Genomic DNA, 16,391 nt, shown 5'->3' on the forward strand with positions numbered 1-16,391 from the left:
TGCTGTGGGGCGGGAGGCGCGGAGTGGGGCCAGAGGGGGAGGGGCGCGGCGCGGGGCCCTGGGGCGCGGCGGGCGGTGGGGAGGGAAATGGCGCGCGGGCCGCCGGGGGAGGGGGCTGTGGGGAGGCGCTTGGAAGGGGTGGGCGGCTGAGGGACAACGGCGCGCGGGGCCGAGGGCTGGGGGGTTCTGGGGTCAGGAGGGGGGGCTGTGGGTTCTGCGGTTAGGGCACGTGTGGGGGGGACGGGGTTTGGGGGAGTTGTCGGAGTGGGGGGGCTGTGGGTGGGGGGAGATGGGGGCTGTGGGTTCTGCGGTTAGGGCACGTGTGGGGACAGTTTGGGGGGCTCTAGGGGGTGTGTGGGTGAGTAGGAGGGTGAGATCAGAGGTGTGTGGAGGGGGACTGAGGATTGAGGGGAGCCTGTGGCTCGGGGTGTGTGTGGGGGCCTGAGGGTGGGGGGAGAGCTGTGGCTCGGGGGGGTGTGGTGGGACTGAGGGTGGGGGGGAGCTGTGGCTCGGGGTGTGTGTGGTGGGACTGAGGGTGGGGAGAGCTGTGGCTTGGGGTGTGTGTGGGGGGGGACTGAGGGTTGGGGGGAGCTGTGGCTCGAGGTGTGTGTGTGGGGGACTGAGGGTGGGGGGAGCTGTGGCTCGGGGTGTTGGGGGGCTGAGGTTGGGGGAGAGCTTGGGTGTGGGGGGGACTGAGGGTTGAGGGGAGCTGAGGGTTAGGGGGAGCTGTGGTTCGGGGGGACTGTGGTTGGGGAGAGCTGTGGCTTGGGGTGTGTGTGTGGGGGGACTGAGGGTTGGGGGGAGCTGTGGAGATATGGGGGGGCTGTGGCTCAGGAGATGTGTGGAAGGATACCGGAGGGTGGGGGGTGGAGCAGGAGGGAGAATGAGTGGAGAAAGGATGGCGGTTGGAGGCCAAGCCCTATCAGAGGGGTGTTGGGTATGGAGACCAGCAGGGAATGAGGCGGGGGGCGCTACTCACTAGATGTATGGGCTGCAGCCCTGGCATGGTCAGGCTCAGCTCTCTATCCCCCTAGCCTGGGGAACTGTGCAGAGGAGCACAGTCTTGGTGCTGCCAGAGACCTAGAAGGGCCTTTTTCTGTGGTTCCGCTAGCCGGCAAGAGTGCATGTGCCTGCTGCATCAGCTTTAGATAGGCTGCCCCAGCCCATCCTCGTGCTGCCCAAGATGCTTCTTACTGTACCCTCTCATTTTTCTCTCATCCCTGCCTCCCGGGCTTTCTCCATACTATCCCATACACTGAGCCAAGGCAGGGACACCTGCTAAACACAAAGGTACTATAGTTAAGGCATGTGGCTCCCACATACATCTACCTGGATGGGAGTCTTGTCTGTGCAAGCCACAGAAGCTGCTAGTTCTTGAAGGCAGCTTTGGTGACTGAGGTGTCAGACACTGAAAAAACACATAGGGGAAGAACATGTTGTTTGTAAATCAAACATCCCAAAAAGGGCAGTGTTCTCTTTGGACAGCTCTGGGTCACTGGAGACAGTCTAGTCTTACAAATGATGGATTGTCACAAGGAAGACCTTGCAGTTTTATTTCAGAATGCTTTGTTGATTGTAGTATGTCCTGTTATCAGATTCAGAGGTGGAGGAGGTCCTAGGGTGCCAATAAAGTATTTCTTTACCTTTTGCCAGGCACATTTCTGAAGTGAAAGTCCTAAGTATGTGTTGGCAAGGCTAACTGCATCAAATATTGGCTTCACTAGTATTTAGCTTGTGAAACCCACACTCACTTACCTCTGTGTATGAATGGACTTATCAAGGACAGGGGCCATTTTCACTTGGATCAGTGTGCAGGACTCAGTCTGGCACTTCATGCCCTAATCACCTGGTGAGATTCTAGCTTGCCCATTGGTTAAGCACCTTTTACCATTCATTGAGACTTGAAGCTTCAGTAGACTCTTGTTTTATTTCCCTCCCCTCTCCCGTTCCCCGAGGTAGGAAGAAGCCCTATTCCCATGGACTATTTTTAAAAGTTCAGCACCAACAATAATGACAGTCTAGTGGTGTTGCCTGGCTGAAGGCTGTTTCAGCCTCAGTTTTCATAGCTTGGAGACGATTTTGTGTTGATCAAAGCAAAAGTGTGCTGAGCTCCAGGGCAAGGATGGTCTGTAATAACCACCACATAATGACTTTTAGAGATTATCAATGCACCTGCTAAATGAGTTGCTTGACTCTCCTAACTGGAGGAAAACTGCAGCAAAATCCAGTTACGAGGGGACTAGATTTTCATCAAAGCTTAGGAGGGTTGTTTTTATTCCTGCGCTTCATAGGCTCAGAAATAATACGTATTTAACTAGATTGACCTGAAAAAGATCTGGGGAGGGCCACATGTTTAAAGTATAACTTTAAATAAAACAAAACAAATTCACAGTTCAATAAAATTGTCTTGAGGTGGTCAGAACTATTTTTTCCCTCTTTTTAGAGTTTATGTAATGATTATATCAAAGACTAAAAGCCTCTGTTCCTGATTTTTTTTTGTTTTTGTTTTATGACTTGATCCGGCCTTGGAAAAGTCATTTTATTTACCTTTATAGCATAGTTTCTACAATGACTAAAGTTATGTACGTTTTAAAAAAAAAAAAAAATTTTAGGTTTACTGGATGAAGAAGGATACGTGAATTTTATTTTATAAGTGGCCAAATACTCCCTTCAGACATTGTGAACAAAACTGTCTCTTAGTCTGGGACTTTGTGCAAAGTTTTGTCCTGCAGTGAATTTTAATCGCTAAATTATACGCCTCTGTAAAGCAGCGTTGCTCATGGAAATAAAATATTTTAGAACCTTAATTAGAGCTGTACCATATAAATATTTTTTTGAAAGAGTACAAATATGTTTTCCTTTACCTAGCACTTTCACAAAAGCTATGATGAAAATTGCTTCGTAAAAGCTAGGTGCTATTACTTCCAGATGATAAAATCATATAAGAAAGTACAAACTTCCTTTCCTTAAAGTTTTCAAATGTTTAAAATCAACAAAAAAAATTAACTGCTATGTAAGTGTGATCACATAAAAATCTAGTGAGAAACAAATGAAATTCCTTGAGGGTTTTTTTTTTCCTCCACCCTTCCTCCTGTTACAAGGATTTCATATGTTCTGAAAAGCAGAGCACAGAGTTTAATTTTTGACAGTTTCTCCCAGCATAGAACAAGGGCCCATACCTGAAAAAAGCACACTTTCACAACTGTTAATGCTTTTCAGATAACAGTGGAAGATCTAGCTTTGTAAACAGAAGCTGAATTTTGATGTCATGCCTCAGTATGGTCACTGAAAGGTTTTTATTAGTTTTAAAACAGAAGAAGAAACCAAAGTAAAATCATTAAAAATATTATAGCCTTAATTCACTTAAATAATTAAGGACTCAATTGTGTGACCTTTTTAATAGTAAAACACTTCAACTGAAGCAAAATTTAACCCTAATTGAGTTATTTCCTTGTGCATTTTTGAATATACTTATTATATGTTGTGTTTTTATTCTAATCGATTCAGAGATATTACTTACTGGTGAATTTTATGGGATTCTATCTTGCAGGGTTTTTAGAGCAACTAAGAAACATAAATGACCAGAGTCTTCATCTTATAATGGCAGGAAATTGATCTTGTGATCTCTGGGTAATCTTTTGGAAAGTGAAAATACTCCAAAGGTCCTGCCAGTATGTTCTTGTTCTCCAGCCCCAAATACAGCAAGCAGTTAGTACTATGGATATGAGTAAGAATCACAGCAATTAAACATCTAACTGTGCTATTGCTGGAATCCATGTAATTGTCCATTTATTCTGTTTTTTTCCCCCATTAGAGGAACCTACTAGTAGAGTCCTAGCAGAGAATACCAAACGCTTAGTAGCGTGATAAAAGATCTCCAGATAATTCGCACGTACCTAGCACAAACCATAGCATCCAGTGAGCTTTGCAAAATGAAGTTTTAAATCACAACATATGTAGGAGGTAGGTCAATCTAATTTTATCGATAAAACTTTTCTGTGCCTTGATTTACTCAGGTGTATTCCTCATTACACAGTGAGTCAATGACAAAGCTGAGAACAGATCTTGAGAAGCCTGATTTCTAGTCCCATGCTGCAAACACCAAAATGCACTCCATTAATGTTTTATAATTCCAAAAAGTATCTGGTTTTTCAGTTACTGCTCTGACCAAATAGAAACTTACCCAAGTCTGTGTGATGCTTGTGTAGACACAGGCTTGTGCTCCTCATTTTACTAGCTAAACACTTCAGTAGCTTTGACCAATTAGCTATCTTAAGCTGGAGTTTGTCTATTTCTAAAGAAAAAGTATACAGTACAGGTCTGGGAATCTGGAGTACTGCATTCCAAAGTCACCAGGCGGTTTGCTTGAGGGTCTGCCTATACAAATGTTTCAGTACACAATTAGTCTTAATCAGTTCAGTTGGACTTCTCATGTCAATAAAGTCATGTTGGTGCTTGAGCATTTGCTGGATTGAGCTCTTGGTGGGAAATTTCTTGTTTATAATATTCCTTTGGAGACCAACTAGTATCTTATTGGTCTCTGCGACAATTGAACAGTGCATTTCCTTCTTCACTTCACTGCTAACATCTTTTCTTCATTCACTGGTAGTGCATGTAGATATAGTAATTGGAATAAAAATAATCAATTTCTGAGCTAAACCCCTTATAGTTAAACAGATGCTATAGCTGAGATTTGTACAGAGGGATTGTTAAGGGAAATAAGCAAAGAGAGAAATTTTTATGGGAAATTGTGATAAACATTTTTGACAACCTCTACAATTTTATATTTTTAAAAATCTTGATATGATCAATATGGGAAATATACAGACATAAGTAAAAGTCTCTGCATCTTGGACTTAAAAGTTCCAGTGCTTAAAATCATTTAAAAAACATTGGATTGTTAGATAGTTGTACTAATAACTAGTCACTAGTTAGGTTACATCTGGAGCCAAGGTTCAGGGATATTCTGATCTGACATTATTTACCTAAAATTGTGTATTTGAATTTGTTCTATGCGGGTTAGATTATTCCAAAACAATATGAAATATAATTGTTTTTCTAGTGCAGAAACTTCCAGGACTTGATAATATCTGGTAGATATTGCACATAACCAGTTTCCACTGACTTCAGTGGAAGTTGTTTGCAAACACTGGTTGCATAATCAGACTCCCAGTATTCAAAGTGACTATTTTTTAATTATATTTAGAGTAAGAGTGGCTAGTGTATAACAGTGAAACTCAAATGATGGAGCAGCTTGTTGAAAGCTGCAAAACCAAGATAACAAGAAACTTGCTTTATACCATTTTTTTTGTAGGGAAACAAATGGAAACAGGAATATTCATATACAAAATTACATCATGATTGGTAATGAATTAGTGGGCTGTTTAAGGCATATTCAGTACATGTGCGGAATCATAGATTGAATCGAGAAAGGTAAGTGTATGCCGTAGGAGGACAGCATACTAAATCTGAGCAAGGGAATAGGAAGCGGTCAAGTCAGGAGAAAACTTCCAGAGCAGTCCATGAAAAGAGGTTCTCACAGTAAAGGGAAAAAATGAAATCCAAATCCATCAGTCAAGAAGTGATCAATCTCTGATTTAAAGTTTGAGTGTAAGTATATATACAGGAATGACAGGAAGTGTGACACTGTCACTTATATTCTTGATTCTGCCACAGGCTCTCTGTGCTCTTCTGTGTGCCTCAGTTTCCCCCTTTTGTGAAGTGGGGGAAATCTACATGAGAGGAGAGTTGGATGAATTCAGTAATGTGTGCAAAGCACTTTGAGATCCTTGGAAGGCTGCTTATAAATGCCAAATATTAAATGTAGCATCATAATAAGTGGTATTTCTCTTTAATGAGAAGAGGTGGCTTGGTAAATGCTATTTGGAGTGTCACTGATGGTGATCAGGAGTGTTTCCTGTGAAAATGATGCACTACAAGCTAGGTATGTGCTTGGCATGGCTAAACTGCTACCATTGCTACAACGCTATTTATGCTTGCACTAACTCAGTGGTACTCAGACTGAGGCTCGTGAGTCGAAAGTGACTCTTTAATGTGTCTTCTGTGGCTCTTTGCAGCACATGATATTAAAACGTGATTTAATTAGTAACCAGTCAGGATGATTTCACTAGAGAGAGAGAGAGAGAGAAACAAATTCATAGAGAGAGAGAGAGAGAGAGAGAGAGAGAAACTGAATTCACACTATTGTGGCTTTTGGGTAATGGTCACTAATTTGGCTCCTGAACCACTGAGGTCTGAGTATTACTGTCTTAGCTCATAGCATAGAGGTAGATCAGATCATCATTTTCCTCTTTGGCATTGTTTTTAGTAATATGTGTGCAACTGGGTGTGTACATGCCTATATGCAGTGTAGTATCTTATGGTGCAATGCAAAGGCGGTGAAAGACATATCTAAACCCCTCTGGTCAAGGGTGGCAGGATTAAAGAAACTCCCCTAGCCTTATTTGCATTAAAAAGATGGGATGGGGAGGCATCTCCCTTAGCATACAGAATGGAGAACAGAGATTCCAGCGCAAGAACTGCACTGAACTCTGGGACCAGAACAGCAGGAAAGCACTGCATGATGGGGATCTCTGCTCCAGATGTTAATGAATCCATGTCTGCACACCCCCAACTCAGTAGTTATCAGACCAATTCTAGTAATAAATCCTTTATTGGTATCCAAAATACTGAAGCTGCCTAATTGTATTGTGAGTTCCCTCGAAGGAATGCCTCCCATAGCCAAGAATGAGCAGTTCCTATTGTCTAGCCTGAACAAAAGAGCTTTGGTATACTCCCTTGAGCCATCAATTTACCCATAAACAAATCTAGTTTTCTGTCTTGAATCATTGTTCTTTCCCTACAAAAACCCCTGCCCATGCTCAAGTAAGTGCTCTGATGCCTGGATCCAAAATATACATCAATTCCACTGGGACTTACCTTCTCCTGACTGATCGTGCTGGGGGCTCTGCCTTTCTCCAGCACTCCGGACCCTCAGCTACCACCACCACCTGGGAACTCTGATGGATTCAAGCTTCATGGACTGGTGAGAACCTAACTCTCTCTCTCTCTCTCTCTCTCTCTCTCTCTCAGTAAAGCCTTCTGACCCTGACTTGTGTGATCAGTTTTAGTTTTCTAAACCTGACTTTTCTAATCAAATGTAAGTTAGATTTAATATTATAACTGTTTTGTTTGTTTGGCTCCCCATGTATGGTTATTACCTGGTAATAAATAACTTTCATGGTTAAGCTGGATGCTTCTCTCTTTCTCTCTGCAGCAACGCTCCTTGTATCTAAGCTAAAGATCCCTGCAGCACCCAAAAATCCTGTGGGGTTTGCTCATCAAGTGGGTTACTGCCAGAACAATTGTAACGTGAAAGTGGGGATAGGGATGTGCTGAACCTGGGACATGAGAGGGTGGCAGCTTGAAAGTGCTGCTTGACCCACCCTGCTCAGTCATACTCTATTCTGGTGTGGTGCCCAGTGCATATGAAGGTGACAGCTTGGAGGTGGTGCTCAACCCAGCTTGCTGACCCAGGCACATATAAGGGGTCAGCTTTTGAGTGCTGATTAATCCAATCTTCTCGGATGCTCTCTGTTAATGTGTGTGTGGGTGCACCTGATTCTGGAGCTGGAAGAACCCAGCTCTCGGAAACCTAGGTCCTGCAGGATAGCTCCACTGGGAGGAGACTTGCAGTAGGGAGGACTAAAGCTCCGTATGAGAACACAAGTGACACAAGCAGTACATTGATAGAATTACAGAACCCCTCTCCCCCAAAGAATAACCCTAATAAATGAATGGCAATATACAAAAACCTGTAGGAGAGCACTTCAACCTCCCTGGCCACACTATAGCAGACCTTAAGGTGGCCATCCTGCAGCAAAAAAACTTCAGGACCAGACTTCAAAGAGAAACTGTTGAGCTTCAGTTCATCTGCAAATTTGACACCATCAGCTCAGGATTGAACAAAGACTGTGAATAGCTTGCCAACTACAGAACCAGTTTCTCCTCTCTTGGTTTTCACACCTCAACTGCTAGAACAGGGCATCATCCTCCCTGATTCAACTGACCTCATTATCTCTAGCTTGCTTGCTAGCATATATATACCTGCCCCTGGAAATTTCCACTACATGCATCTGAGGAAGTGGGTATTCACCCACGAAAGCTCATGCTCCAAAACGTCTGTTAGTCTATAAGGTGCCACAGGATTTTTTGCTGCCTAATAAATGAGCGTACTCCAAGGTAATGGGCAAATCTGCTAACACTTGTGAGCACGTGGTTTATAAGTACAATGTATTCTGATGGTGTTTGGGTACCTGTGCTTCCATCAATGGGTGTTCAGCTGTGGGGGGGGGTTAACATTCATTTTTCTTTGAGACATGAATACTCTGCTGGGCTCTGTGTGGAGCCTGAGTGCTTTCTTTATACCATGTCAAACCAGGAGTGAGGACTATGCCCTGGCTCCAGTGTCTGAATGCTGTTTGGCATGCCTTACGTAATAGTATCTCAGCCTCTGGCCAAGAGAAAAGCCCTCTTTTCTGTTAACTGTTTCTCATTTATGCTGGTCTGGACACACAGTACATAGAAGGCATAAAACTATAGTGTAATTATATGTACTACTCAGAATTTCATACTGCTCTCATTGTAGTGCACAACTTATGCTACTTCTGGCCACAGTACATGGTGTGAGTGAATTGATTTCTGTGGCAAGAGACGCTAAGTGTTTTTAGTGTAGACTGGACCTTGTCTTTTCATTTGTACAATATCTCACGCTAATAGTGCTTAGAAAATACATAACCTCAGGAGAACAAGGGAAGGAATCAAATATCACCATTTTTTTTCCAATCTGCCAAAGCAATCAACCAATATCTCATAAATCCCAATAGTCTGTGTTTCAGTTTTTAAACAGCCTGAGAGTTCTTTTTTATATATTTAAATATGTAGCAGTCTTTCCTGCAGAAGCTGATTATTCTAAATACATTATAGTATGTGTATTACAGATTTTACTTAGCAGATGTAAGATAGAGTGGGCTTTTTTGTTCAAAACTCTTTGAGTATTCCTTAGCTTTATGCTTTGAAGTCCCTTTGGCAGTCAAGCCCGTCTTAACTATTAGATGGGAAATATCCAAGTGACTTGTTCTGAAGTGATCACAGATGAGTGTGTTTTCTGTAGCAGTGATCACAGATAATTCATGTAATGACTATAAACACATTTCCGTAGAAAGATTAACGAATAATTAAATAGCTTCTTGGTTAGCCAATAGAAGTCCTAGCTTTTACCACATCAAGCATGTATTTTTGTAGCTAGCCTCTGATCATTCAGACCATTGCTTTACCAGTAGTCCCCCCTCTTACTAAGTTGTCACTCCCCAGGATTCACCTGTTTCTTTATAAAACATTAAGGATTGCAATGGTGAAAGAGTAGGAAGTAGTTTAACTGCTATATTTAAATTAAGAGCTGCACCAGACCTGGCCACAATAACATATCAAACCTGCAGACATATCTCCACTACTATGGTGATTAATACCCCCACCCCATAACATATCTTTCAAGATTGATGGATCTTACACATTCCTATGACAACATGTGGTGTACCTCATTCAGTGCATCAAGTGCCCCAACAAAACTATACCCTTGAATGAACTTATACAGAAAAATAAAATATAAAAACATCCTGTCTATCCCCCATGGATGAACACTTCACAAAACTAACTCCATATCTGACTTCTCAGTCTTTCTCCTGAAGCCTACACAACAACTTCAAAAGGCAAGCTGGGAACTTAAATTCATAACTGCTGGACACTAAAAATCCTGGATTTAGGGACACTGCTTTTCATTACAATTTATAACACGCTCTGCTGTCTACTAACCTTCCTTTGTCCTGCAAGAGTGTTAAGTGCCCATCTCATTTTAAGTGGTCTACCATGTGTGAACCCCTTCTGCTTAACAATCTGTCCCACCTTGTATTTAGCTGTGACACTGGGGTTATCTTCTCCAGACTTGAGGAAGAGCTCTGTGAAGCTTGTGAGCTTGTCCCTTTCAGCAACAGAAGTTACTCCAAAAAAAGATATTACCTCACCCACCTTGTGTGGGTCTCAGATTTATATAAATAATATTTAGTTATTAAATGGGTATTGTAGGTTAAAATATTTACACAATTCCTTTTTTATTGGTAAGATTAAATGAAAAAAACTTAATAATCGATTTTTAAGGACTACTGCAATCATCTAGGCTGACCCATGGAACCCAAGACACGCAACCTTTCCAGTAGTTTCTGCATCAAGTCCATAACTTTCTTCTTCAAGCAGTGTCCCTAAGGACTCTTCACTTGAGGTTTGCATGCATCTCATGTACCTTCAATCAGAGATTTTTGAGCAGCAGTCTTCATTTGGTCTAGGCATGTGCCCTAGCCTCCTTGATGTTCCATACCGAGGGTATATAAGGCTGTGACAGATGCACTGCCCTAAATTCCTTCTCAACCACCTCTCCCTGAGACAAAGCACTTCGTAGTGCTTGCCTGCAGAGTTACTCATCTTAGCTAGTCTTTAGTACTTAATTTTAAGTGTATTTTACTTTTATTCTTTATAGTTTGTGTAGTAAGTGTTTAGTTTTTGAGGGTTCTTTCTCCTTTTGGCTGGGGTTTTGTCTCTCATGCACCCTCACCTCCATAGAGAAGGGCTGTCTCTAGAGAAGCCTGTTTTTTCTTTGGGAATGTCTAAGTAACCAGGCTTCAAACATTGCCTCCCGTGCTGGGAATCCTTTCCAGTTAGTGATGGCTGCTAGCACTGTATGTGCTGCTTGGATATGCACATCCATTTGAAGTGCAAGACCTGTGCAAGCTTCAAGAGTCACTTCAGAAGGATGGAGAGAGAAAACTTCAGCTTTTTGTGATGGAGTGCTCACTTTGTCCTGCTTCAGATCCAGGCCCAGAGACCCACCTGGAACATCGGCCTCTGAACGACCATATCACTCTGTCAGTGTCTGCAGCTCATTTACCTTCTAGGTCATGGAGAGACAGACTTTCAAGTGACATGAGGAAAGTCTCTTGCTAGATCTTCTCAGAGACACCGTATTCTTAAGATGCTTGCTTAAAGGAGACATCACGCGCCTTAAAGGTTTCTCCAAGTGAAAGCCTTCATCAAAGTCACACAGTGCTGAAGCCTTTGGTACCACTGAAGCCTGAATGAGGTGCTTCTGAAACACTTGGTACCACCCTCATCTGCTGCTGCCTCTTCACTGCCAAGAGCATCAGTACAGCAAGAGGCAGAGCATCTCTTGGTACCGCATGCTTCAGTGTCTAGGATTCATCAAATGTCTGTGCAGATTCATGCAATACCACAGGACCTATTTTTCTCCAATGAACCTGAATCATCTTTGCTGAGCTTAAGGCTCCTGGTACCAAAACCCGAGTTATCCCTAGTATCTCACCTTTCACCCTATTGCCTGCCTCAGAAGTGATTCGGTCTGACATACAGCCAAATACTCCTCCTTTGGGTGCTCTGTTGGAATACAAAGAAGAGAGTACTTCAGACTCTCTCTAATCTCAGTACAGGGCTACGCTGATTGACTGCCGACCTTTGATTACTAAGCACCTGGAACATCAAAAGACACTTCCAGGCTTTTACTACCACGATCTGCCAACCATCCTCCCTGGTATGACTAGTATTGTCTGCCTCCCTTATCCCCCTACAATCCTCCCTAGTGGGCATACTCAGCTGTCTGCTGACAACAGTTTTTTAGGGTACCAACTATTCATGTGGACTGTACCAGACAGCACACTCCAGTTCTCTCTGTCCCACCACATCATTCTTCTCTATAGGAAGGGACATTTGAAAAACAAGAAGAGAGCTGATGAGGGGACAATTCCACAGACTAATATAGCCCCCTCTTCCCCACCTGAGGCTGTCATGCCCCTACCAACTCACATGGACAACTTCAAGCCATTTCAGGAGTTGATGAAAAGAGTGGCAGATGCTTTCAAGATTCCATTAGTAGTTCAAGAGACCAGCGTAAATTGCATGGTATTGTACGTACACCATCGGTGGCATGGGTTGCCTTGCTTATAAATGAGGTCCTCTTAGAACCTGCCAAAGTTATCTGGCAGAGTGCTACTGCTCCCCACTCCTGACAGCTAAAAGAGCAGATAAAATATATTATGTTCTACTAGGGGTTTGCAAGTTTTAGTTTTTTGTCCTGCCCCTAATTCTTTGCTCATGGATACCGTGAATTAACATAGTAGGCAACTGCATTGAAAGGTATCCCCATGTGATAAAGACCAGAACCACTTAAACCTTTTTGGCCATAAAAGTTATTTATCCACAACCCTGTAACACCAGATAGACAATTATCAGGTGATTCTGGCAAAATACAACCACATCAGTTGCACAGAATGTCTTCGCTAATATGGCTGCTTGCTCCATTTCCATAGCTGGAGCTAGGTGTAAAGTCTCATGACTCTAGTCCTCAGGATTTCCACAAGAAGTCCAAAGCACAGTAGAGGACCTTCCCTTTCTTGGTCTGAAATTGTTTAGTGACTCCACGAACAACTCTGCATTTTCTGAAGGACTCTTGGGTGACCCTTCTTTTGTTGGACATATATACACCTGTGAATAAAAAGAGATTTAGTCTGTCTCAGACAGCACAGAGATCAAGTCCATCCTTATCCAGCTACTGTAGGTCGTTGGAGCCACATTTAAAAAAAAATCCAGGATGCAGAAGGGAGAGTTCACAATTATTCCTCTTACTCTGATGCAGCAGTCAGCTGCGAAGTGCTCATGATGCTGTGGTCAAAGCCCATAAATATTCCCATGAACCAGATCTGATGCTTTACAATCCTACCCCTTCTGTCCGCCCACCTTTTGAGGATTGTCTCTCTCATTTTCGCATTGCATGGGAGCAAGTTATCACTGCAGATGGATTTCGGAGGTTATAACATCAGGGTACTCCATATTGCCTTCTTCCCCATTTTTTTTTCCAGAGATCCATCTCATGAACCTCTTCTGAACCAAGAGGTTTTATCCTTTTGCATTGGAGTTGTGGAACTACTTCCCACTCAGTACAGGTGAAGAAGATTTTAATCCAAGTACTTGGTTTCTAAAAAGAAGGGTGGGCGGAGACCAGTTCCAGAATTAAGAATGTTAATTACTTTTGTCAAGGTACAGAAATTCAAGATGGTGACACTTAGAGCTATATTTCCACTCCTGGATTTGGGGAACTATTTTGTAACGCTCAACCTTCAAGGGGCGTTCTTTCATGTCAATACGCTCTTCTCCCAAAAGGTTCTAATGCTTGGCGAATCTCTCATTGACTTCAGACAGAGCAAGAGTGTGGGTCCCAGAGCAAAGGTTCTAGAAATGCAGCTCCAATGTAGTGTGTCATGATTCTACATAAGAAAATCTCTCAAACTCTTTGTGCTTCATTATAAGAAGAGTGGTGATGAGCTATTACACTAATCTGAAACTACAACATGTCTGAGTATTGTTTGTACTTACATTTGGATTCTGCCTTAATTACACCAAGTTTTGTATTCTGTATCTCTTCTTTGTCATTGGTACAGTTGGAATCATTCTTTGCACAGAATGACCAGCGAGGATCAACTGAAACATCAGTTGTTCAGGTGGATCCCATTCATGATGCATGTGTGGGTCAGGAAACTTTAGTGTCTGTTGGGGCCCCACATGCACCCTGTATGTCCTCAGACCCCTGCTATCTGAGGGCATGAAAAGGAGAAGAGTAGGGCTGGTCAAAATTTTCATATGATTTTTTAATTTAAAAGCTTTTGAAAAATGCTGATGTTTCCACAAAATGTGTATTTTCAAAAAATTATATATTTTTTTAAATAAAATTCCAAATGAGAGAAAAATCTCTTTTGTTTTTCTTTTTTTATCTTCCGTTCCCCTTTTCAAGGAAGAGAAGTGGATGAGAGGGAGGTCTTTTAACTGAATATTTTCAATAAAAGGTTTTATTTAAAAAAAAATCCAGTAAGTGAAAAATAATTCCATCTTGAAGCCTGCAGAGCAAAAATAATTCCCAACTCTTTTGTGAAACTCATTTTCCAGCTATCTCTAACGTGCAGACCCAAACACCTCCCTCTGCTTTCTGGCAGTGTGTCAGGATGCAATGATTGTTCCTTTGAAATAGTTTTCTCAAAAAACCCCACCATGGTTAGATTTTAATTCTAGGAGTTGTTTAAATAGTTTCTACCCTGTTGTCAATTTTTATTCTCATCGCCCAACCTTTTGGTTGATGTAAGACTTTGGGGTTTAAACCTTGCCTCTATGATGACAGCCTGATGTCAGTCACTGGCGACTTCACAAAGTGCAGCTTCTATTTTGGAAAAAGTCATGTCCCTAGAGATGTTTGCTGATCCTTTTCCAACAGGACCCGATTGAGCCGGGAACAACTGCTTGAAGCTCCATCTCCAGTAGCAATCATATTGTAAACAATTTTCACAAGACCTGAGTAAGGAAGTAATATTTCATCCATTTTATGGATAGGATATTGAGGGATGAGAGGTTGAATGACTTGATGAACATCATACAGAAGCCAGGGGCAGAGAGGGGAATGGAGCCCAAGAAACTTAACTTTCTGCTCTGCTAGGTAGAATGTCTCCCTCGATAATATTGAATCTTACAAATAAATTTGCATGCTAGCTGATTTTAGTTATTTTGTGAACATATGGTTTTATTTCCATTGACTATATTACCTGTCATCTCCCATCTGAATGCTTGCTTATTAAGTAAATGCAGCCACTTTTTCAGGAAATTGGGAAGGAAACAACTAAAGAGAGGAGCTACTTGTATAGACAAACTGAAATCCTGACTAACTAGTGCTAAAGCATGAAGATAGTTTCTAGCTGAAGTAAGGGGATCCATGAAAAAAGTGCAAGCTGTAGCTGAGAGGCTGCTGTTAAAAACAGACTGAAGAATTCAAAACATAATGAAGAGCTGAAAAAAGAGAGTCGGTATTGAGAGAGAAATACAGGAGAAGCAATTCATTCTAGTGAGACTCTGACAAGGCAGGGATCCCAGTGTGTCTGCAACATTAATGTCATAGTGATGGAGCAGAATATTATCTAGAGAAGAGATGGGCAAACTACGGCCTGCGGGCCACACCGGGCCCTCAGGACGGTCCTGCCCAGCCCTTGAGCTCCCAGCCAGGGAGGCTGGCCCCCAGCCCCTCCCGTGCTGTCCCTCCTCCCCCACAGCCTCAACTTGCCATGCCACTAGCGCTCTGGGCAGCGGGACTGTGGGCTCGTGCCGGACCATGCGGCTGTGAGAGCCTCCGGCCTGCCCCAGTGCTCTAGACTGTGCAGTGGCGTGGCTGGCTCCGTCCAAGTGGCACGGCTGCCAGTCCTGATGATCTGAGTGGCATGGTAAGGGAGCTGGGAGCAGGGGGGTTGGATAAGGGGCGAGGGGCAGACGGGACCGGGAGTAGTTGGATGGGACAGAGGTTCAGGGGGAGGGCGTTGGGATGGGGAACAGGGAGGGTTGGATAGGGGTGGGAGTCCTGGTGGGGGGCGAGGGTGTGAATAGGGGTCAGGGAACAGAGAGTGGGGGGTTGGGAGTTCTGAGTGGGGCAGTCGGGACAGAAAGCGGGGGGGGTTGGATAGGTCAGTGGTTCTGAGGGGGGCAGTCAGTGGGCAGGAAGTGGGAGGGGGCGGATAGGAGACAGGGGCCAGGCTCTTTGGGGAGGCACAGTCTTCCCTACCCAGCCCTCCCTCCAGTTTCAGAACCCCAATGTGGCCCTCAGGCCAAAAAGTTTGCTCACCCTGATCTAGGGATAAATACAGTGGGCTGATGCCAAAGAGGAATGAGCATATACCAACCCCACTCTCCTGCTCTCACTGAAGTTAATGGGAGTTTTTCTATTGGCTTCATCAGGAGCAAACCTAGGTCCCAACTCTTTAGAAATCATGTAACTATAATTCAGATTTCACAGTAAAGGTAAAGAATGCTTGGTTGGATGTTTCCTGATCGTTATAGGCCAGCTCTATTGCAGTCAGATCTAGATCACATCTCTGATTAAGCTGTATTACAATAAAAGTGTTTGATGACCATAACAGAGCTGGGTTCTTAGGTGCACTTCCCCCTCCACTGTGGGTAGGGAAGATCTAATGGGCAGCAAGATGGGAAGTCCTACAAGGTGCCCACACCCGGCATATCATAACGCCATGTTTCACAAGTGTTCCAAGTGTACTAGTGCAGAGACCGCTTTAGGCAGGAGGGAAGGACTTAATTCTGAGCAGTCACAGGTGTTACAGTAGCTTAAGGCTGCAGCAGTGACCACTGGGGAAAGGATTCTGATGTCTGTGGCTTTCTTCATTTACTCAGGCTGTATGCGAAGACCTTGATTTGTAACATCTGCTCTATATACATCACTTTAGGGGAAA

General features: G+C 43.3%; 1 protein-coding gene across 1 annotated transcript in view; it reads left to right on the forward strand.

The window, feature by feature from the left end:
- The first annotated feature begins 797 nt into the window (after positions 1-797).
- NOX5 (NADPH oxidase 5) overlaps positions 798-16,391 on the forward strand; it is a 96,873-nt gene continuing 81,279 nt past the window's right edge. The window contains exon 1 of the mRNA XM_050967626.1: positions 798-7,045. Within this exon, the coding sequence (XP_050823583.1) occupies positions 7,023-7,045 (23 nt within the window). The 5' untranslated portion in view covers positions 798-7,022. The remainder of the gene's footprint in view (positions 7,046-16,391) is intronic.

This window comes from Gopherus flavomarginatus, chromosome 9, assembly GCF_025201925.1.
Source record: "Gopherus flavomarginatus isolate rGopFla2 chromosome 9, rGopFla2.mat.asm, whole genome shotgun sequence".
Lineage (NCBI taxonomy): Eukaryota > Metazoa > Chordata > Testudines > Testudinidae > Gopherus > Gopherus flavomarginatus.